The sequence below is a fragment of the Scardinius erythrophthalmus genome (assembly GCF_964197995.2).
Source record: "Scardinius erythrophthalmus genome assembly, chromosome: 25".
NCBI classification, from domain to species: domain Eukaryota; kingdom Metazoa; phylum Chordata; class Actinopteri; order Cypriniformes; family Leuciscidae; genus Scardinius; species Scardinius erythrophthalmus.
The window spans coordinates 26,219,672-26,241,551 of NC_138245.1; the positions used below are offsets into that span (position 1 = coordinate 26,219,672).

Here is a 21,880-nt window from a genome sequence, read left to right on the forward strand (position 1 = left end):
ACAACGGAACTGAATCAACACTGAACTGAGTTCAGCTGAACAGCAGCCAAAAAGCATAATGTTCCTGTTTTTACTGTAAAGCTGCTTTGAAACTATCTGTATTGTATAAAGCGCTGTATAATTAAAGGCGACTTGACTTGAGGTTACTATCTTTGTTTTTGTAGCGACAGAAAAGGGGATGAATAAATAAGGGCTTAAATTAAGGCCTGTTCATCACATAAATCTGTCATATGACTTCAGAAGACTTAAAATAAAGTAATTTGTCATATGGACCACTTAACTAATTATTTTTTCTTTTTTCATTTTGGAGCTTGACAGCCCAGTCTACATTCACAGTATGGAATAGGGCAGGAAGGCCGTTATTCAAACATTCACTGTGTTCAAGTGTAGAAATACATTTGTTTAAAATGACAAATGTCTTTTACTACTCAACTACTCTTTTAAATGGATAGTTTTTAGCCTAAATTAAATTTATTTTGTCATCATTTTGTGTTTCACAGAAGAAAGAAGTGCATACAAGTTTGGAATGACAGAGTGAGAAAATTATTTTATTGATATAATGCAATATACTATGCCTTTAGAAGACCTGGAATATAGCGAACAAGTCATATGGACAGTTTATATGATCATTTTATTATGTTTTTGTCATTTTTGGTGAACTCTTCATTCACTTTCATTAAACGGACAGAAGATACTCTTAAATATTTCACTGTTTTTGCTACAATGAAGAGTCATACGCGGTTGGAACGACATTATGGTGAGTAAAAATGTCAGAAGAATTTTCTTTTTTGGGGTGAACTGTCCCTTTAAGTCATTCATGTCAAATGAAAATTTCAAACAAGAAACCTTCAAATGTCTCAGTTCTAATGAAAGTCAGCAGCAGACGTTCTTTTAAATATGCAAATCCATACATGATTAATCCGTGAACCTTGCTGGAGGATGGCATGTAAGCAACAGTTCCTGCACATGATTTTACAAGTCACTTACCGCCGTCACATGACTCATTCAGCAACGCGCGTTAACATCAGGAGTCCTTCACTGCAGTTGACAGCAAACTGTGGAGCAGTCTGTCACTAAACATTGAAGGAAAAAAACTATTTGCAATGGCAGAAGAAATGTGCAGACACGAGACATCTAAACGGCTCTAATCTAAACACTTGCGCGTCCTACATCACCGCACCGGAAGTTGAACATTTCATAATAAAAGACTCGCAATCACATGGTAGAGAAATCGAGCATCTTTTTAACTTTTTTTTTTAAAGAAATCCGTTTTATTTTTTGTGTAAATTCCTTTTTTTATTATTATTAGTTATATATCAGTGCTATAATTTAGCAAATACTTTTTTTGTTATTTAAATTAAATCGTTATCAAATTCTGAGACCACATTGGAATTATCTAATTTAAACATGGACATTTTTCAAATTATTTTTTAAATATGTAACTTTTTAAAATAGTTTTGTTTAATAAAAAATTGTGAGTTACTAATCAAATGTGTGACATTCACCATTTTGTGTGACAAATGTGTGACATTCAAAACCTTGTCTGGCCGGTTGACTCACTGTCACCATCAACTTATTTTTTACTTTAAGGCAAGCATTTGTCACATATACACAAGGTTTGTCTCAATTTCCTAGTCTAGCTAGTCTGTTACCCTGACAGTATAAACTGAGAATGTTAATGGCATTCAGATACATATACACAAACATGTACATATTAAGTAAAACAGTAAGGAAAATTCTTGAAATACGTTTATTTGTACATAGTCACATAACACTCAAAATATTGAAGACAGACTGGATACAAAGCTACTTTTGAACTGAGGTGCACAATGAAACCAAATAGAAATGAAGATGAAGCTTTGTAACTAATGGCAGTTTATAGATGGTTTCTACTGAGTGCAGTCATAGGCCAAAACTCCCTTACATCTACAAATAATCCAAAATACTAGGGCAAATTTTTTCCGCTTTTAACTTTTTCCTTTTTTTTTTTCTTTTTGAAATCCCATGCAAGGAAGGAAGGAGGTAAAGAAAGTATTTGGCCCGCTATATATAATTTTATAATAATGATAGTAAAGAAAATTATATCTTTATGACATCATAATTCAACACGTAAATAAGTAAAATGCAACAGCAATACCGAGAGAGAAAATGTAATCAAAGCATTGAACAAAAAAAAGGTTTTGAACTTCCATTATATAGAATTTTCAATATCCTCCATCTGACAAACTTCACATAATAGCACATTAATTTACATTTATTTTCCTTTGAATTCAAATGGTAATTTTCCTCTCTTTATTGGTGTAGAGTTTCTAAGACTCCAGACCAAACCACTAAAACATTCAATCGGTATAAAATTGCCTATGCAAGTAAACCTTCAGTGCTACGCAACATTGACGGCTTTGTTGTCGACACACAAAGACGGTTCTGAGCGATGATTTTCAAGTACAACAACTGAAACTTATTAAACATTTTGTAATTTAACTTTTTTTTTTTCTTATTTTCATTTGTCATACAAAAGACTCTCAATAGTTTGTTAGCAAGTTGTATAAAAAAAAAAAAAAAAAAAGAAAGAAGAAAAAAATTGCTAAATTATAAAGATACTGATCACATTAGACATTTGTGAATGGGCTTTTTAGCGGGTCCGGCCCAAGAAGATCTGTAACCTGTACAGACAAAAACACACATAGTGAATAGAACCATGCATTAAATGGCTTTAAGAGAGCTAACATAAGGCTGCTTACCATAACTAAGCTCTAATGTTGCTGATCTCAGTTTCAGGCAGTAAATGAGCAGGTAGGGTTAAAAACACATGCAGGAGACTAAAGCGTCCCTCAGGACCGAAGGCAAAGAGAGAAAGAACAAGGAACGGAGGAATACAAAGTGCAAGAACCACCTGCATACATCAGTCTGACGCCAAGTGTACATCTGTTCATTTGTTTACTGCATATAAGAGTAACAACAACATTTACAAAAAAAAAAAAAACATATAGCAAATGAATGCATAAGTGTGGAATACTACAATATTAAGTACTCAAGACACCCTTTGTAACTTAAAAACAGTAGAAAAACAAACTGTCTCATTACAATTTGCATTGTTAAATGTTGCCCAGTATTTCAGCTGAATTTCAGCTTTGCAAAGACTTTAACATGGAAATGCGCCAGGTCACTTCCTTCCGTTTTTCCTACATCGAGCGATCAGATCTTCATCTGATCATTCATATCTCAGGTGGTTATGCAAGTATGATCATTGACTTTCCTACTGAGGAAAATACAACTGTGTGAGAGAAAAAAATAGTACTCAGGGGTTTCCTGCCTAGTAGCCATATATCCATTTAAATAGCACGATTACACCTCATTTGTAATTGTACATTTTCACAGCTTTAAAGTAATGCAGAATCATGACAAGGGCTTGAAGTAACTGACAAGAGCCGAGGAGGGATAGAAAGCGGAAACGTGGATTTGTGTCAAACGCGAACCTTAAAAGAATAGTTCACCCTAAGAAGAAAACTGTCTGTCATCATTTACTCACCCTCACGTCGTTCCATATCTTTATAATACGAAATATATTAAAAAACATTTTTCTTTTGTCTATACAATGAAAGTCAATGGGGTCCAAATGTTGTTTGGACGTTCTACAAAATATTCTCCTTTTGTGTTCTGCAGAAGAAAGTAAGTCATACAGGTTTGGGACGACGTGAGGGTGAGTAAATGTTTTTTAACGGTGTGATTATTTGTTTGGATACAACCTAGTCTGGAATCTCACATTTCGACTCGTAGCTCAGAGGTTCAAGACGGCAAAGCGAGAGTGTTGTTATCCAGAAAGCTGGTAAATCAACAGGCGAAGGGAGCAGCTCAAACGTAACACTGCCATTACGGCCCCGTGCAAGGCACTTAACCTGACTCGAGAGGCGCTCATTAGTTAGTTCATTTGAAATGATCGAAAGCTAACTACCTTTTACCCCTTCTCTCTAGATTGTGTAGCCCTGTACTGTCACATCGGAGACATCCTGCACCATGAAACATTCACTGTACATTGTATGTAGTAATTAAAAAGGAGACGAGGAGGAACAGAGTGCGTATATATACACATATATGAGCATGTATGTATAGTTATAATGCACTGTACTGTAGTGTTATCGGTAAACAATAGTATACCAGCGTCATCCACTTGAAGCATCTAAAAGCCATTTCACCGTCTAAAACATCCATTTCGTCCATAGAATCTTTCAATATAATGTGTAACAACATAGCACAATCTTTCTTCCTGCTTCTTGTATAAACTACAACCTGTAAAAAAAAATATATTGTCAGGCTAACAGAAAAGGACTTGCCAGCTTTAGTGTAGTGGAATAAAGTACCCAGAGATACGGCGACTCAACCGAAGGTGATAAAAAGCTGTTTTGTTCTTTCGCAACTGTTTAGCGTCAAAGCACCAACAAGCGTTTGCTTTCCTGTGGCATGCAAGGGCACATGGAGGAGACGAACATCCATTCATACTAAGTGAGTGTATTAAGGCTTCATATCTGCACGCTGCCAGGGCATCTGGTAGGACAATCGTTACTCTGACAGCCAAGAAAACACAGAGAGCCGATAACCTGGATTCCTGTGATGTTTCGCACACTGGAACTGGGAAAACATCACTGATCTGTGAGTACAAATTAAACCAAGTCCTGATTAGTAATAGAGCGATATATATTAGTTTGATTAGTTTGCCGATATTTGGCCATTTTAAAAACATGGGTATTGACCCAAAGCCTTGTTGATGGAAAAGAAACATTGTTCAAATGTTTCAAAACTCAATATTTGGAGTAAACGTTGTTAAATAAGTGAAATAATTAACCCGCGTTGATTTGCTCACATGTCGCCATCAAAAAAACCATGCCGTACTCCAAAAAATGATTTCTTGCTTCCATGGAGGATCTGAACTGTAATTGTGAAGTGCGTTGCGTGCATATTGAGAACACAAACCATGTTTTTACCAATGTCTCTGAAAAGTCTGTTTAAAGAGAATGAGACTCATGTAGTGCTACTGTGAGGCCAAAATGTGAGATCGTAATAAAAACGAAATAAAAATATTCACGTCCAGTGCATAATAAGGTATTCAGGCTATCATTTTAGCTCACTGTGCATATAAGGAAGAAAGGAGAACAAATCATCCATCAATTGTAAAAGCCAGTGCGGCCAACTGAACTCAAAGGATAAGAGCGCAATTTGGAAATCAGCACCATCGGATTTGTACTGCTACGCCTCGGCTGTCTTTCAGGGGGGGTTAGTGTTGGTTTTGAGCGGAAAGGCCGGGTAGCAGACCAGAAAGTTTCATACCCTGTTTTTCTAGAGTGTTCTCAGAGGTTCCGTGCATATTAGAAGGCATTTGTAGTTTTAAACAGGAAGACATGAACATCCCCAGAAAAGCTCCTGAAGAGTGCTGAAGGTTTTTTTTTTTTCTCAAAGGTTTGTTTTCCATAGAAAAAAATAATATATATTAATAATAATAATAATAAGAATTGACTCTCCAGGAAAAGAGCAGCACAAGGGGGAGAGAAAAAGAAAGAAAAAAAAAAACAGCGGGACAAAACTACAGCTATAATGTAAAACCACTCCGGACAATGGTGGGCAAGAGATGCCTCATTTGGGAAAAAAAAGAAAAATAAACAAAAAGAGGACAAAAAAAAGATGTCCTTTCAGGTTGTTTTAGTGCTCTGAAGGTCATTTGTACATGAGGTTTGGGTGCCATGATTCTCTATGGCATAAAGCAGGCAGTGCGTCCTACAAAAAGGGTCTCGCTTCTGCCTGTTATCCGGCCCTAAGTTCTGCCAGTGGGCATCGGCTCAGTTTTGGGCATGGTGTCGGATTGTGTGGAAGATCCAGTCCATCTTGGTGGTCCATCCACCATGGTGAGCATCATTCATCTGCTTCATGAAATAGTCCAGGGCCTCCTGCTCGGTTTTATCCAGCGCCAGGGTCTTTCGGATGTAAGCGATGTCATCAAAGGACTGCAGCTCGGGCATGCCTGAGCCCAGCATCATAGAGAAGAGGTTTATGAAAAGGTTGGCGTGCTGTCTGATGGCCAAGTAAGCCTTGTAACACATCTCCTGGAACCTGCAGAGGGAGACAGTGAGACATTCAGCTTCTCTGTTGCATCTATAAAGAGCCCTAAAACATGGGGGGTTTGTTGAATGCCTGGAATAAGGTCTGTGGTTAACACAAGCTCACAATATTTTCACATTTTATCCTACAACATAAAATACTTTAGTAATACCCCATTCATGATTTTTTTTTAGGTGTCTTGAAAATGGCATTTGCTAACAAGTGGCTTAACGGGACTACAGTGGTTGTCGGCGACATTAAATGTCATCACGCCGAGCAGGATATCAAAGGAATCAGCTTGATGCCAACTTCTGAGTTGGCCTGTAAAAATACATCATTCCTACAGCACTCTATAGACAAAGCTAATATTAAATATGCAAATTTAAAGAGACAACATAAAACTTTTCCTTCATGTGCTTTTCATCAAAAAACTAACTTTTTTTTGGTATGTGTACTCCAAGCCTGTCCTTCCACCAGAGACCATTTCATCACTGGTTTAGTTGTGCTCAAGCAAGAGCAGACACATCCTCTGAGACACATTGATCGAGAGCAAATCCTGCTTTTTTTGAAGCCTCCTTTGAGTCTCGACTGAAGCAGAGATTTGTTAGAAAGCGGAAGTCCAGAGGAGAAGCAGGAAACTTGGCAGCCGGCTGGCTGTCAGAGTATTGTTGGAAGAGGAAAGGCTGCTGAGATGGAGGCCCGAGAGGCCCATTCTGAAAGCCTCTATTGTTCAACTCAATTGCTAATTGTCTTGGATAGTTAGCTGTCTGCCAATAACTATGTTAATGTCGAAACAACAAAGGATTTGTTTCGGTTAAATTCACACTGGAAAACAATGAGCAATGCTTCCAACATGAACATACGCACCTCTCAAACTCTCTGGTTTTAGTGCACTCTTGGGTTCCTCCTTTGCTGATCACAATTAGGAAGTCTTGAGTTAAGACGAAGGGAACTCGCTCTCGCTTGTAGCCAAACTTCTTCTTCTTGTGGTCCAAAAAGTGACCAAAATCTATATGAAACAGCTGCAGGAACACAAGCAGAAGGTCAATATGAGGATATTGATAATGACTGAATGTTTCAGTGGCATTAAATTTCACACCTGCCCGTCGTCCTTCACCATGATGTTACTGTTGTGTCGGTCACCGATGCCCAGAATGAAAGTGGCCACACAATAGCCAGCGCAGGATCGCGTAAACAAGTCGATGGCCATGTCGTACCTATAAACACAGTTGATTTTGTTATTAGATATTTGAACCGGCCACTGAAAAACGTAATTAAAATTTGCCACTCACATCTCGCCCTTGTTTTTGTCCTTTAGCCACTGATGCAGCGTTGAACTGTTAAACTGCAGCGCCCCCTTCAGACCTCCTTTACACTGAATCTGCATGATTGTGTGTGAACTTCTCACCACCTCTATGAGACCCACGCAATCTCCGATAGACAAGCAGCCATAGGGTAGCATTCTGAGATACAAAAAAAATGAGAAAAACATTGTTTTTTTAGGTAAATTATACTTTCACTCAAGGCTGCAAGAGAATTAGGGACAACTTAACATCAATACCTGATAACTAGTTATATGGCTGATGCTTTTAACTAGTGTGACTTAAAGTACACTTATGCAGGGACAGTTCAGTGCCTTACTCAAAGAAACAATGATGATGTTAATGCATTACCCTTTTGGTTACAAATGTTTTGGTTACCAGACAAAATCTTAAACCACTACACCCACATACCTCAGATCCAGCCCCTGATTCTGCCAAATGTTCTCCATTATCCTGATGATTTGAAGAGTCAACATGTCTTGTCTCAGGTCTAATGAAAGGAAAATGTAGAAAAATTGTCAATTTTGATTCTTACCATAAAAAATAAGGGCATTCATAATAAAAGAGTATAAAATATGATCTGACCATCCCCATTCTTAAAGATGATCTCATTGTTTTGGAACAGAAGTTCGGACATGATGTCAGGATTTTCCCAGTTCAGCCAGAGCGGTCTCTTGGCCGAGGACATGATTCTGCAGTCTTCAAGTCTGCCATGCGCACAGAAAAACAAGTAACAAATCAAACATACACTAGGTAAACATCAGGTCTGCATTTATTTGATCAAGAATACAGCAAAAACAGTAATGTTGTGAAATATTATTACAATTGAAAATATGTTAAAAAGCAAAAGAAATTTTAGCAGCCATTACCTCAATAGATGTTGAAAACAAATGTTACAATATTTTTGTAGAAACCATGAAACTTTTTTAAATGAATTTTTTTGGGGGGAATTCTTTGATGAATTTATTTAGGATTTTTTTTTTTTTACTTTTGTAACATTACTTTATTGTCACATTTGATCAATTGAATGTGTTCTTGATGAATAAAAGTATTGATTTCTTTAAAAAACTGTAAGTGACCCCAACATTTTTAGTGGAAACGCATAAGCCCATATTATTGTACAATTGTGTCCTTTTATGTCTGCCTTGTGTGTCATCCCTGCTAAGTGATAATAGATTCTCTCAGCTGTAAATACTGCACAGTGTGGTACTAACCGTAGGTTACCCAGCTGGTGTGCGGGATTGAGTGGAGAGGTGAAATTTTGGAGGGCATCCATGTAGTCCGGTCGCCTCATCTGCTCCACCAGGAACTTCATTTGCACCTGAAAAACAGAAATAAATACACTTTAAAATTAAAGTCAGTCAATCAAAAAAAATATTATTCTGAGCTTGGCATCAGGCCAATGATTGATGGAAGATGACACCTCCCGGTGTAGCAGCAAATTGATAAAGGGCAATAGATAATAGATAAAGCAATAGATTAAATTTAATGCAAATTTAATGCAATAAAAAATCATTTATCAAGCACTTCATCACATATTAAAATAATTATCTTCATTTTGATATTTTGATTACTTCCATATTAATAATTACAACGCTTATTTATTTCAGATTCTTTAATCTATTCACATGCTTAGTTGCTTTTTTGATTTATAGTTTTTTCGATTTATTTATAGATTTACCAGTTGATTTATTATTGATTTCTTAATTATCAAATAATTCTGAGTATCACATTTGGGCCTTAAACTTCAGCTTCTCACATCAGGAAACACAAAGCAACTTAATTGACCAATAAACTTTAAGCTCAACTTCTTTACGTTAACAACATTGAGCACGTTTACATGCACACCAATACACTGATAACTACCAAAAATCAGTTTATTGAAATAACCCGATTTACATGCAAATCAATAACCCGACAATGCAAGTAATCAAGTTTACAAGACTGTATTAAAAAAAACAGGTTATTGCCCATGGGTGACTTCAAAACGTACAAAAAAAGAAAAGTGATGTCCGCACACTGCATGCTACTCAAGATAAATTTATTAAAAGCACAAAACGTCTTCAAAACGTAAGCATCCATGTATTTCAATGTCTATTATCCGAGTTGATGTTAAATAAAGCATTAAAAAGTATTTCAAAATGTCACTCATTCTCCTCTCGTATTTGAAGTTTCTACAGCTGTATCATTTATCCTTTGGCTGCACGAGATGAGAACATTTTTTTTTATATTTCTTAGGTCAATTTATTTCTCCTTCCCAACCACAAAACACTCGCTGTGGCTGGATGCACTTAAATTTGCAGTATAAGGACACTTTTCTGTCACACTTCAATAAGCCAACAGAACGCAGGTTAAGATGTTTAGATTTAGCAAAAATCTATCTGTGTCAATCGGTTTATTCTTAAGCTGTTTATGACCTTATGGCGATATAGGAAAACGCTTTAACGTGTTTACATGACCACAAACGTTGTCGGCAAATTAAACATTATCGAGTTATTGAGTGGGATGTTTTGGTAATTCAAAGTAATGCCTGAATGCTATTGAGGATCACCTCACGGAGTAGATGGCGTGTCCTCCGTAAATCTAATCTAACAGCTAAGGTTTCGCTTCCAGTGTAAGTAAAGACTCTTCTAATATAACCTCACATGCCTACTTTTAGGTGAGAAGGTCAAAGGCTGAGTTTACCTTCTGAGTTTCATCCTTCTTCTCCTGTTTGAGAATGTCTGTGAGGTTGATGAGCTTCTCCATGGCTTCCACCTGTCTGCTCAGGTGCTTCAGGTACATGCCACATGCCCGACAGTACGACTCCAGCAGCAGACCAAACCGCTGACTCACGGTTTTATTGTGCATCTCTGACCTGCAACCCCACAAGATCTTGTTACAATTTAACTTCATTTGGAACTTCAAAAACATCATCATATTTAAGTCAGTGTATGTAAAACCCTGACAGAAAGCTGGACAAAAAGAGGAAATGACTTACTTCAAATGCCAAAAGAAGAAGTGCCCAATCCTCTGGTTTGTAAGAGCTTTTTTCAGCAGAAATCGTACCAGTGGGTTATCAAGGTACTGCTCGTACTTCAGAACCTTAAACAAATGAAAGTGAAACATTGGGGGAAAAAAAAAAATCAACAGGTAAACATGAGAGAGCATGTTTATTTATGCTTAGTTGATAAATAATAACTGAATATACCTGAACCAACTGAATGAGGTACTGTGAGAGTTTGTCATCAGTCAGATACTTCTCAAGGCATCGAACTGCGAAGTCTCGGATCATTGGATCAGGATAGTTACAGTCAAGCAACTCCATGGCTTGTTCCGGCTTTATTGCGGGCCAGTCTTTAAGAAGGCAATACATTTGTGCAACTTCATCTCTGGAATTCCACTTCACCGCTAACAGAATCTTGGGCAGGATTTCTGGTATATTTACACAATACTGCCTACAGAAAAAACACAAACACAGTTCTACAGAAATGTTTTTTGCAGATGGACACTAAAGTGACTAGAGCTAATGGGGTCGGTAGATTACCTGTGCCTCCATAAGAAGTCTTTTTCCTGCTCAGTGATCTCAGAAAGCGGGTCCCTGTTGCCCAGCTGACGAAGTTGCTCTATATCTGCATCTGTCATTGCGTGGTCTCGTGCCAGTCTGCTGCTCTGTAAGTTGCACAAAAAAAAAGAATTATTTAATAATCTCAATAATAAACATCAATCAGAGAACGGATTGCAAAAAGAAAAAAATATTAATTAATTTATAATTAACATTTGAAGACATTTTTTGATCAAATAAAGAGTTGGTGAGCTTAAGAGACTTCTTTCAAAAACATTTTAACTCTCAACCTGGTAGTGTACTTTCAGTTAGAATAAGCCTCAATCATAATTTAGAAAGTTTGAGAGTAATCATCTTTACAAGACAGACCGAATATGACCTCTGGCTCTGATGTTGTAAAACAATTGTGTTTGCTTCTGTAGAAGTCACATTTTTCTAAAAAAAAAAAAAAGCCTTGATGAATCAGAGATGATTCAACAATGTTTTGAAAAAAGAGAATGGATGCAAGGACCCATGCTACTGAAAAATTGTGCGGTCACTGCTGAGATCCATTACAAAATCAAATGAATGAACATTGTACTTTTTAATAATTGGACACAATGACACTCATGAGGTGACTACACAGAATGACAAGAGGCGTTTCTCATGCTCCTCAAGCTTGTAAAGGGTATTAATAGCAGCAGCAAGTGTGTCACTATAATTAATTAAGTAGGATGTGTGTCTGTAAGCTCACCTGTCCAGACTGGCAGTAATTGTATCCCATCTCCCTGGATATTATCCAGTTAGCGTGATCCTCAATTGTGGCCATGTCAGGATACTTAACGGGCGAGCTGAAATAGTCAAACTCCAACTCTAGACATGGGGTTTCCTAGAGCACAAAAACAAACACTTTGAGCATCTATGCAGTTACACATTCGTATTTTGTGTTAAGGATCAATACATACAGATAAAACAACTGCATACTAAATAAACAACTTTAGAGCATATGCTTGATTAACCATGTCAACCTCTGATTAGACAACACAGCGCATAATCGTATTAAACCTTATTAAAGTGTAAACGGCTCAATGATGAAAAAGGTTATGCAGGAGAAGAAACCTTGTTAGGGTTGGAGCCTGTGACCCCAATGGGGTTGAGGAGGTCTTCTAGGCCGTGTGGTACTGGCCACAGATTCAGTGCCATCTTTCCTGAGACCAATGTGTGTGTGTAGTCGAACAGGTTGACGTTTCCCCAAGCCAGTGGACAGTGCTCCTGTAGCAGATCATTTAATGGTTAATTTCAAAGACCTCTGAAGCAATCCCCACTAAAACACTGCAAATAACCTGAACAGTTAACTTCAGTATAAGTTCTCATCTAATATTTATACTTTATTTCAGCTTTACTACAATTTTTGTATAAGTTGTAGGCTATAAAGTTTTAGTTTACAATAACAACACTGTTATAACTGTGTAATGTGCACTACAAAAAGGCAAGTCACCTCCTTTGCCCCCTTCCTTCCTTTCACAGAGCAGATGGAGAGACAGAGACGAGCCGCCCGGGGGATGTCAGGAATGTACATGTCATAAGTCAGCCACTCGTTCCACCTGGAGAATCACCACACAATCAGTGTTTAATATGTATTATTTTTTATTTTAAAATGTCTAACATTTTTGGAAAAATTTGCATTATATCAGGGGTCGGGCAACCTCCGGCCATCACTGGTAGGTTGAGGGGCAAGAGAGATGAATGTCACTAATTATCATGTGGCCTAGTAGACTAAAGTGAATCCAATTGACCCTTCGCAGGGAGCTTGATTGACAGGTGATCTGACCAATCATACTTCGCCATCCGCCATTTTGTCCGACAAAGCAGTCAGGAAAGTTAGTAGATTAACATGGGAGGATTTGAACTTGAAAAACGGAGTGTACTGATGCCTTTCCGTGGTTAAAACAACATTCCTTTTTATGTTTGTTCATGTTTATTTGAGGCTATAAATTAACTAGAAGGAAGAGATGATCGGTTCACGAGCAGCTTTAACTGATGCTCTACAGCGATCTGTCACGACACATTAAAGAGCCACAAAACGGTATTTATTGTTTAAATTTCTTTTAAAAAATGACCAAATTTGAAAGGTGAGACTTTGTTTAATATGTTTAATATCAAACGTAACCGAAAAGTAACCTGCTCTGTCCTGTCTGTCAGCGTGTTGTCAGTCTCCTCTCTGCTACGCTATGTATTTTTCACTGCGTGAGAACATGGTGTGGCGTGAGAACGGCGTAGCTTGTCGGACATAGCGACAGTAACTAAAGGGGGGCGGGTCTTTGCGAATGGTCAATTGAGTTGGGTGGTACAATGCCACTCACACACTCTGCAGTGAACTTTGTACAAATGAGGGGAATATTTTGATATTTTGAGACAGGGTGGGCTTTTTTACATCACAGTTATTAACAAGAAAAATTAAACATCAGAAAGTTTGCTGACTCTTGCACTAGATGAAATACCTTTTCTCCTTGACATTTAAAGTCAACATAGCACATCTACATAATTTGTAATGTAGCCATGTAATAAAATGTTAAAAAAAGTTAATGACGACTTTTTCACAACTCACAACTTTATTTCTCTCAATTCTGATTTTATCTCATGATTAAGTTATCTTTTTTTTCCTCAAAATTGCTAATTTAATGGGATTTCATGCATTCATGTTAATACGAAAAGGAATGTACCAAAACAATTAATGAAGAAAATATGATTTTCATATGAATGCACGGACCCTTTCATCCATGAAATTAGGCTCCTGTTAAAAAAAATATATAAACTCAAAATTCAGAGAACAAAGTCAGAATTATGAGATATAAAAACGTTTTGCGAATTAGGAGACATAAACTTTCAATTTTGAGGAAAAAAGACAAAATTCCATGATGTTAACTCAAAATTGTGAGATATAAACTCAAGATATAAAGTCAAAATTGCGGGATAAAAAAATAAAATAAAATAAATTCACAATTACCTTTTCGTTTCATTTTGTGGCAGAAATGAACTTTCATTATATTTTGTAGATGCATTCACTCAGTAATGAATCAATTGCAGTAACAGTATCAGATAGGACCAGTGTATGTACGGTACCTCGGGTTTGAACATGGGACACGCTGTGTGTTGACATTATCACACAACTGTTCTCCACCATGGTAGATCCCTGTTCGCACATAAATCTAAAACAAAAGGTAACAACCTATCAGCAAACATCCTCTTAGATTAAGAAAACGCCCTGCAGAAAGGTCATGCAGTTATAAAAAGAAAGACACAAACAGCTTCCTGTTCTTCCACAAACAATGTAAAACTTCTGCTCACCCCATGCGTTTAGTAATAAAATGACTTTCGGAATCCAGAAAGACAGACTTTAGCCAAGTACCTTGTCAATGTCCCGAATATTCACATTAACGTATGTGGCACAGAGGACACGTATCCTTAAAGTGCTGTTAATGGTCCAGAGGGATTTGGTGGAGGACTCTCCGTTCATGTAAGGCGTGGCAGTGGAGATGCGGCGGGCGTAGGAAGGCATGGTGAAGTTGTCCATAGGCAGCTGAGAGTAAAGGCTGTCCTTGGACATAAGCATGAGGTTTGGCAACCTACCCAGCATAATGCAACTCCGTACATACTGAGAGAACGAGAAGGAGAGAAATAGAGAGAGATTTCGTACATAAAGTCATCCAAAATGTGCAGAGTGTGCTATTTTAAGTGTTGTAAACACTAATTCTGCCAGGATTTTTTGGATGATATAAAACTTAAAATGCAGGATACAGAGACTACTCATTTGCATTCTGGTGTACTGGCTGGTTTTGGGAAAATTAAAGCCTTGAACAAACATGATCAGTGCCATAAACTTGAAAAATCTGAGATGACTACAAATTTCAGATAGCGCATTAATCAATGCCCAGTATAAAAGCATAAATCTGTACAGAAAAAAACAAAGCAGCATGTGAACTAAAATATTACATAAGGACTGCATTCGTACAACTATAACCGTTTTTTCAGGAACATATGTATGAAATTGTGCATATTTGTGGTATTTTAGTGATACTGAAAGGTCCTAGATACCTTGTACTGACTGATGGGGTACTTTTCCAAAAGATACTCGTCACAGCCACAGACTTTCAGGATGTATTTGCCCTGATATTCCTGCACGCACATCTTTAGCTGCTCAGCTGACAGCAGCATGCTCCTGGTTTTCTTCCTGATGGCTTCGGCGATCACCTGCTCAGGTACGCAGTCGTGATTGATCTTAAGCGTGTACTTTTGCTTGTCATTGTTGGGAGAGACGATCACCCAGATAACTACAATGATTTGACCTAGCACACATAGAAGAAGATCAGAGTGTTAACAGAAACAGCACTATTGAATTGAATCCTTCAGGCATTAAGCATGTGAGAACAAACAATAAATCCCACATGGCTACTGTGAGTTAAACAGACTCATGTTCTGAATGTAGCCGAATTAAGCTGTCAGGCAATGAATGTAATGGAGTTGTTGTGCATGTACTTCTCCAGGCTATAAGGAAACAGAGAACAAAAGCATAAAAACAAGCATCATATGCTTCATGACTACAACCATTACAACACAGGCTCATTCAGAGAAAACAGCATTGCTGAAAATACAAAAGTTCCAGGAATGACTCGATACTATGAAGATTACTACTGGCTTCAGGCTATAAGCATAAAGAAACATTCCATGTTATTTTTTAACCTTTCATCAATGTGACGCATCTGTGGCATGTTGTCAGTTACCACAGTCAATAACGTCGACTGGACGGTCAGTGTGTATCAGCAAAACACAATGAAGGCGTAGAAGGCAGCTGGGCCACACCATAAATAAATGTTTAAAACATGCAAATATCATAATGTTTAAAAAGTAAATGTTCAATAATGTGCTAGCATGAGACTAGTGTGGTCAAATTAGAGCTGTTTTCGGTCATTTTGACGATTTTTTCCCCCCATCAACATTTCCTCAAATAACAATTAATGTTTTTTTATTTCAATGCACAATATAAAAATTCACTGTAAAATATAGATAAATAATTTATTACCAAGACATTTTAAAGCATGGAAAACTAGGAAACTCTTAAATTATCTGAGGAATGATGCAAACAAATTGTTAAATCAATGTTTTGAGCAGATTCATTTAAACAAACGGTTCAAAATAACTGAAGTTTAAAGTGACGTGAAGGCCAAGTATGGTAACCCAAACTCAGAATCTGTCCTCTGCATTTACCCCATCCAAGTTAGTGCACACACATTAGGAGTCGTGAGTAGTGAACACAAACAGACTACAAACCATTTACATTAGGCATTAAATTAAAATATCTCTGACTTTTAACCCTCACATACAGATATCAAGTCATGAATTAAAGGGATAGTTCACTTAAAAATCGAAATATCTTCCTTTGTGTTCAACAGAAGAAAGAAATTCATACAGGTTTGAAACAACTTGAGGGTGAGTAAATGATGACAGAATTTTCATTTTTAAGTGAACTATTCCTTTAAGTACGACATTATTGAAACAAAAAAAACACTGCAAGAAAATAGTGAATATTGTACATGATTATTCATCTGTCAACTCATGTCATGACCACCTACAAACCTAAACTCAGTTAATATCTACCAAGTATAACAGGAATAGACATAGAACCAAAAAACTGTGTTCTTCAGTTGAGTTCTGCAAACTCTGCCCACAGAAATGACGCTAGTAACTCATAAGCAGAAGTTCCCCGAAAAGTAGTCTAATTTCGAAAGGACTATTATAGAACATCATCAGCTTATGTCAGACGTCACATGCCTCACTGTTTCTGGGTCCAAACGCTCTACCAGATGCCCCAAGAAAACAACAAATGGTGCTGGTATACACTCACGATGTGATGTGATACTACTGAAATTTATAATCCTAACATTTATCTCCATACCAAAATCCCAGATGGCCAGACAGCGATTCATCTTTTTTAAATCCTTAACATATTTGTGTTTGGGACTGTAGACGTTTTTAAATGCTTAGCCTAAATGTGTAATCTAGATAAATACTGCTCATGAATGGATGTTGAGATAGTTCTCAAGTGAAACGAGTAGAGGCTTGGACCTGGAAACAGCATTCCTTGCGTTATGACTTAAGCGGATAGCTCAAGAAAGACTTATTTTTTATCTCCTGAAGAAAATGTCCATAAACATGAAAATAACACATAATGTTCCTGTAAAAGAACAAGCCTACCTTTGTCTAATTTGCCATATATATGCTTTGGAAGCTCTGGTGAAGACTCCACATTAGGAGGATAAACGTATAGTGCTCGACTGTGTGCCCCATTGGCATCCCGCAGCTCTACTGAGTCTTTGCAAACATTTAGTATATTTCTCCTGAAGTCCTGTACCTCCGGATCCTTCACTAGATCAAACTCACACACTGGCATGCCGATGGCAAAACCTGAAACACATGGAAAAAAACCACTACCTTAGAACAAGGGTCAGGAGAGAAAAGAAATAAAACTGAATAAAATACAAAATGTTTAGGATCTGTAAGATTTTTTATTATGTTTTTGAAAGAAGTCTCTTACGCTTATTACTAAGGCTGCATATTTTTTGTGGAAACCCGAACCGTAACACTTTTTTTTGCAGGATTCTTTGATGAATAAGTCAAAGTTTATTTGCTTATAGCAATCTTTTGTAACATTACAAATGCCTTTATTGTCACTTTTGATCAATTTAATGTAGTCATTCTTTTAAAATAAATAAAAATCTTATTGAGAAACTTATTCAGAAACAGGTATGTGAATTTTGGACATTCTGTCTATTTGAATACTCTTGACATTAATTTTTGGTTTCATTTTTGGTTAAAAAAATCAGCTCATGTGTGACGTCTTACCGATTTCTCTGTTGAGGATTTTTTCCTCTCTGTTCCCTACAGGTTCAATGACCTTTAGGAAAGGCTGGAATAGCCGAAGGTCGCAAAGTCTTCTCGTCTCATCGTAGAACTCCTCACGCTCTGCCTCTTGCGTTACGCTGACAAAAATATAGGACGTCTCCTCTTGCAGCAGGTGGTGGAGGGGATACTTCCTTGCCTCCTTAAAAAGTTCATGTTTGATTGTGATGAGGGTGGCCTCCCGGAGGCACTCTAGAGTCAGGATCATGCCATTGGGCAGTAGACAGTCCACCAGAATCCTGGGGGGCATCAAATGGATGCCCCATAGCTCTCCCGACGAGGGTCTTGGAGGCATGGTTTGTAGTCCTCGCAATCTTCAGTAGGGAAGAAAAAAGAATATCACCAACCACTTTTTCTCCTGAAAAGGAATAGGAAAAATAAAAGTGGGTTTTGGTGACATGTTTGACATCATGCACTGTTTTCAATAACAATAAGATCAACGGACAAGACAAAATGTTCAGTATTGTAAACTACACCTTAGACTTGTTATCTGAACAAATCAGCATCGCCTTTATAATGCTTCTCATTAACCTGGTCTGTGATCAAGCATTATGTACTGTCAGGTGTTACCTACTAACATTACTGTACCGTTCAAAAGTTTGGGGTCAGTACGAGTTTAAGGAAATTAATACTTTTATAAGATGCACTAAATCATCATTATAATACACATTTATAATCTCACAAAAGATTTCTATTTTAAATCTTTCTATTGACACTGAAGACTGGAGTAATGATGCTGAGAAATCAGCTTTGCCAACACAGGGGCATACTATATTAAAATAGTTCAAAAAGTTATGAATAATTATAAAGGATAAAATAAAATACATTTTAAATCGTTATTTTAAAGTGTAATAATCTTTCTCAAAATGATTGTTTCTACTGCATATTTTAATCAAATAAATGCAGCCTTGATGAGCATGAGAGACTTCTTTGAGAACATAAAAAAAAATCTTACTGATCCCAAACTTTTGAGTTGTACCTAAAAGACACACACCACCTTAACAAACACACTAATACTAATCTATGAGTCCAAGACTCATTTAATGCATCACTGACATCAAAACATGCTTATAGAAGTTCAGTACAACCCAACATCTGAGTCACTGGGCAATGACAGGAATGTATCACTCTGTGAGAGAGAGATATTTCCACTCAACATAGCGCCAAAAACATTTGGCACTTCATACTGAAGTGGATGACTTGTTTTTCCCTGCTAACATGAGCCAACAAAACGAAAACTGTATCCATCTCCTGGGTGTAAGGCTGCTGAAAGCGATTCACTAATCTGACAAACAGCAACTTTCACCATGTTAAGACACATGTGAGGTGTTATCTGAAATTATTGGATTTTAAAACTAGGCCATGTGCGATAAACACGTCAGATCTTTTGTCCTGACCATCCTCTTCAGGTAATTCATGTAAAATACCATGCAAATGTTTAACACAGAGCTTTGTGAATCGTGGTACGGTCAAGGTTGTAACCACTCCACCCTTTCACACTTTTTATTGCTAGTCATCTCTTCCCAGCAAAAAAAAAAAAGCAAGAGATGAATCAATATTTACATAAGCTGGTGGTATTTGTCCTTACCTCAGTCTGATGTTAGTGCCACTTGTAAATGTAAATGTCCGTCATTGTTCAGACCTTCATCTGATCTGCTTGCTTTATAACTTCAGGTCCACTGAATTATACTGTAACAACAGCAACGAGGACAGACATTCAGTGTCTAGTGGAAAGTGGACCAGCTCACTCAGTTTACCCAAAACAACTAAACCAATGCCAACAGTACAAAGCACAACAAACTTCCACAGCAGTGTTTAGAGTGACAGAGATGGGAAGATAATAAGATTAACCGGGTTATCATTCTTGCATATGAATAGACTGACCCTCAATGACAAAGAACCACTTGCTAAAACAAACTGTTTATAGAGACATAAGTTTATAGACAACAATAACTTAATGTCATACCAATGTTATTTAGGTTTTGACCACAGACTGGTTAAAACAAACAAACCTGAATCATGACTGAGCAGAAACATGCACTAATTTCACCATAAACCGGTTTAATACTACAGTTTGTATAAGTAAACAAGCTGGATTTTATAATGAGCACGCATTTAAGCACATTAAAAACAAAATAGACATAATATTAAAGTAGAAATATGTTTTGGAGGCTCTGATCTCTGACATAATTAGCCAGATAGCCAAGTAGCAATCCTATTCAAAACATACTAATTAAGCAGAAATTGACATTTATTCTTGTTAGAGAGTTGAAATACTCTCAAATGAAAGGATTTTTAGTTAGCGTGTCAAAGGGTTATTAAAGGCGGATAAGCAATTTCTTTACAAAAATACAAGATATTGATTCCTTTAGCCACCTAGCCGCTAGGCTAATCCGCTATAGCTAACCCGATAACTTTCAGATAAAATATGCAGTAATATCCCGCCAACGACGCTTTAACGGTTACCAGTCTGAAACAATACATAAGACTTTTTAAAAAAGCACTAGCGTTGGTATTTGAACAATAGAGGTTTAAACACATACCTCACATTTGTGTGTTTAGCTAATATGGGTATGTACCGGAGAGTTGTTGTGAGGTATCTGCTGTTGGTGTTCAGTCGCTCGCTCAGGGTTGTAAATCCAGCGCGGGGCTTTGCTGGGCCTCTATCCGCCTTGCTCTGACACGCACCGCCTCTCCATCATCACAGCAACGGCGGCGGCGGATCGAGAGCAGTGTTTTCACACAAATCATTCATCGCCGACATAGAAAGACGAAATACATGCTCTCCAATATCCGAAGGATTGGATGAAAATCGTCCGAAAAGCTGTCACGATGGAATAAGGGAGGATCCTGTGAAGAAATAAGCCCCAAAGTAGCCGGATAGGTAAGAGAGGGAGGGTGACTGCCTGCTGCTAAGAGGGAGAGAGGGGACAGAGACAGTGAGAGAGCGAGGATGACAAACCCAATGCACTCTTTTTCCAATCGATGATCCCACTACGACTACAGTATGGGACAGACAGCCATATGTTCAACAAACACACCCAAGCGAGCGAAATGAAGTGTGAATTGTCAATCTCGTCAGGACACTTAGACATCTTATATATGATTTCTGATGCAACGTTCACTGCAAACATATGCATTTAAAACTGCAGATATACCACGAAAATGTGCTTTTATACAGACTGCACACAGAGACGCATATTTGCAGAAACAATGTTGAATGGTAATAGTAATGAAGAAACGAAAGTTGAACATTAAATTATGAATAAATTGGACTGCTCGAGTAACTCAATAAATTATCTTCGTCGTCTTTCTCTCTAGTTTTTTCTTCCGTAGCCTACTAATGTATTTGTATAGGTCTGTAATAATATGGAGTTTGTTTATTGATTAATCAATACTTTTTATTATAATTGACTCAATTAAAAGTAAGAGTAGGCCTATTGCTAAAACATACTTGAATTAAAGAATAGAAGTTTCCACAATTAACTAAGTATTTTCAAATTTTATCTAAATTCTCTCAATGTGCCCCATCCTTTGTTGATTATTGCAAATTGTTAAACTTATGATTTATAGTTTTATGACATTAGCTGCGTCTTAATACAATAATTCATCGTAGTTTACGTATAGTTTCAACGTCTAAATCAAATTTTAAGAAGCAAAAAAAAAAATTTAAGTTTCAAAACTACTCGCGTAAAATATAAAATACACCTAAATCAAATAGATAATAGTATTGAAGGAGGACACTACCTCAAGTACTTCACACATCCGTTTATCATGTCACAGGCTCGCGCATTCTCTCTCATTGCGCGTGCTGAATCGTCAATCAGATTCTCGCATCGATAGGAAATGGACTGTGCCAACTCTGGTGAAGGAGAGGTTAATTTAAATTCCACAATATTTTCGCCAAATTAGAATTATGTATACGAATACAATTTCCCAATGTATCCATAGAATCATTTAAATATCCCTCTATCTCATGTATAGAACGTTT

The 21,880-nt window shown here is 37.2% G+C and overlaps 2 protein-coding genes across 5 annotated transcripts in view; both read right to left on the bottom strand.

Moving 5' to 3' along the window:
- The window catches only part of xxylt1 (xyloside xylosyltransferase 1), a 35,621-nt gene extending 34,402 nt beyond the window's left edge, over nucleotides 1-1,219 (bottom strand). The window contains exon 1 of the mRNA XM_081358049.1: nucleotides 988-1,219. The gene's annotated coding sequence lies outside the window, so the exon portion shown is untranslated. The remainder of the gene's footprint in view (nucleotides 1-987) is intronic.
- Nucleotides 1,220-1,747: 528 nt separating this feature from the next.
- pik3ca (phosphatidylinositol-4,5-bisphosphate 3-kinase, catalytic subunit alpha) lies at nucleotides 1,748-21,695 on the bottom strand. Of its 4 annotated transcripts, none has more exons than XM_081358100.1 (21): nucleotides 20,433-21,695; nucleotides 19,478-19,578; nucleotides 17,833-18,247; nucleotides 17,185-17,394; nucleotides 15,028-15,278; nucleotides 14,342-14,587; nucleotides 14,056-14,141; nucleotides 12,431-12,536; nucleotides 12,052-12,204; nucleotides 11,687-11,821; nucleotides 10,936-11,060; nucleotides 10,600-10,846; nucleotides 10,390-10,493; nucleotides 10,095-10,266; nucleotides 8,624-8,730; nucleotides 7,995-8,116; nucleotides 7,821-7,899; nucleotides 7,380-7,550; nucleotides 7,187-7,304; nucleotides 6,955-7,109; nucleotides 1,748-6,099 (listed from the first exon to the last, which is right to left on the bottom strand). In XM_081358100.1, exons 3-21 carry the CDS (start codon nucleotides 18,182-18,184, stop codon nucleotides 5,829-5,831), a joined length of 3,210 nt encoding a protein of 1,069 aa, XP_081214226.1. In that variant the 5' UTR covers nucleotides 18,185-18,247; nucleotides 19,478-19,578; nucleotides 20,433-21,695; the 3' UTR covers nucleotides 1,748-5,828. The 4 variants fall into 4 exon arrangements, with proteins under 4 accessions (XP_081214226.1, XP_081214227.1, XP_081214229.1 ...); XM_081358101.1 differs by having other exon boundaries at nucleotides 20,469-21,540; XM_081358103.1 differs by lacking the exon at nucleotides 19,478-19,578 and having other exon boundaries at nucleotides 20,469-21,540.
- Between the last annotated feature and the right edge of the window lie 185 nt (nucleotides 21,696-21,880).

What these genes read in the sequence shown, in the direction of transcription:
- pik3ca (XM_081358100.1), bottom strand. Translation starts at nt 18,184, where the DNA reads ATGCCTCCAAGACCCTCGTCGGGAGAGCTATGGGGCATCCATTTGATG. An exon ending in GAAGGAAGGGGGCAAAGGAG is followed by an intron (nt 12,205 to 12,430) that starts GTGACTTGCCTT and finishes GATCTGCTACAG; the next exon opens with GAGCACTGTCCACTGGCTTG. An exon ending in AGAAGGATGAAACTCAGAAG is followed by an intron (nt 8,731 to 10,094) that starts GTAAACTCAGCC and finishes TCTGTTTTTCAG; the next exon opens with GTGCAAATGAAGTTCCTGGT.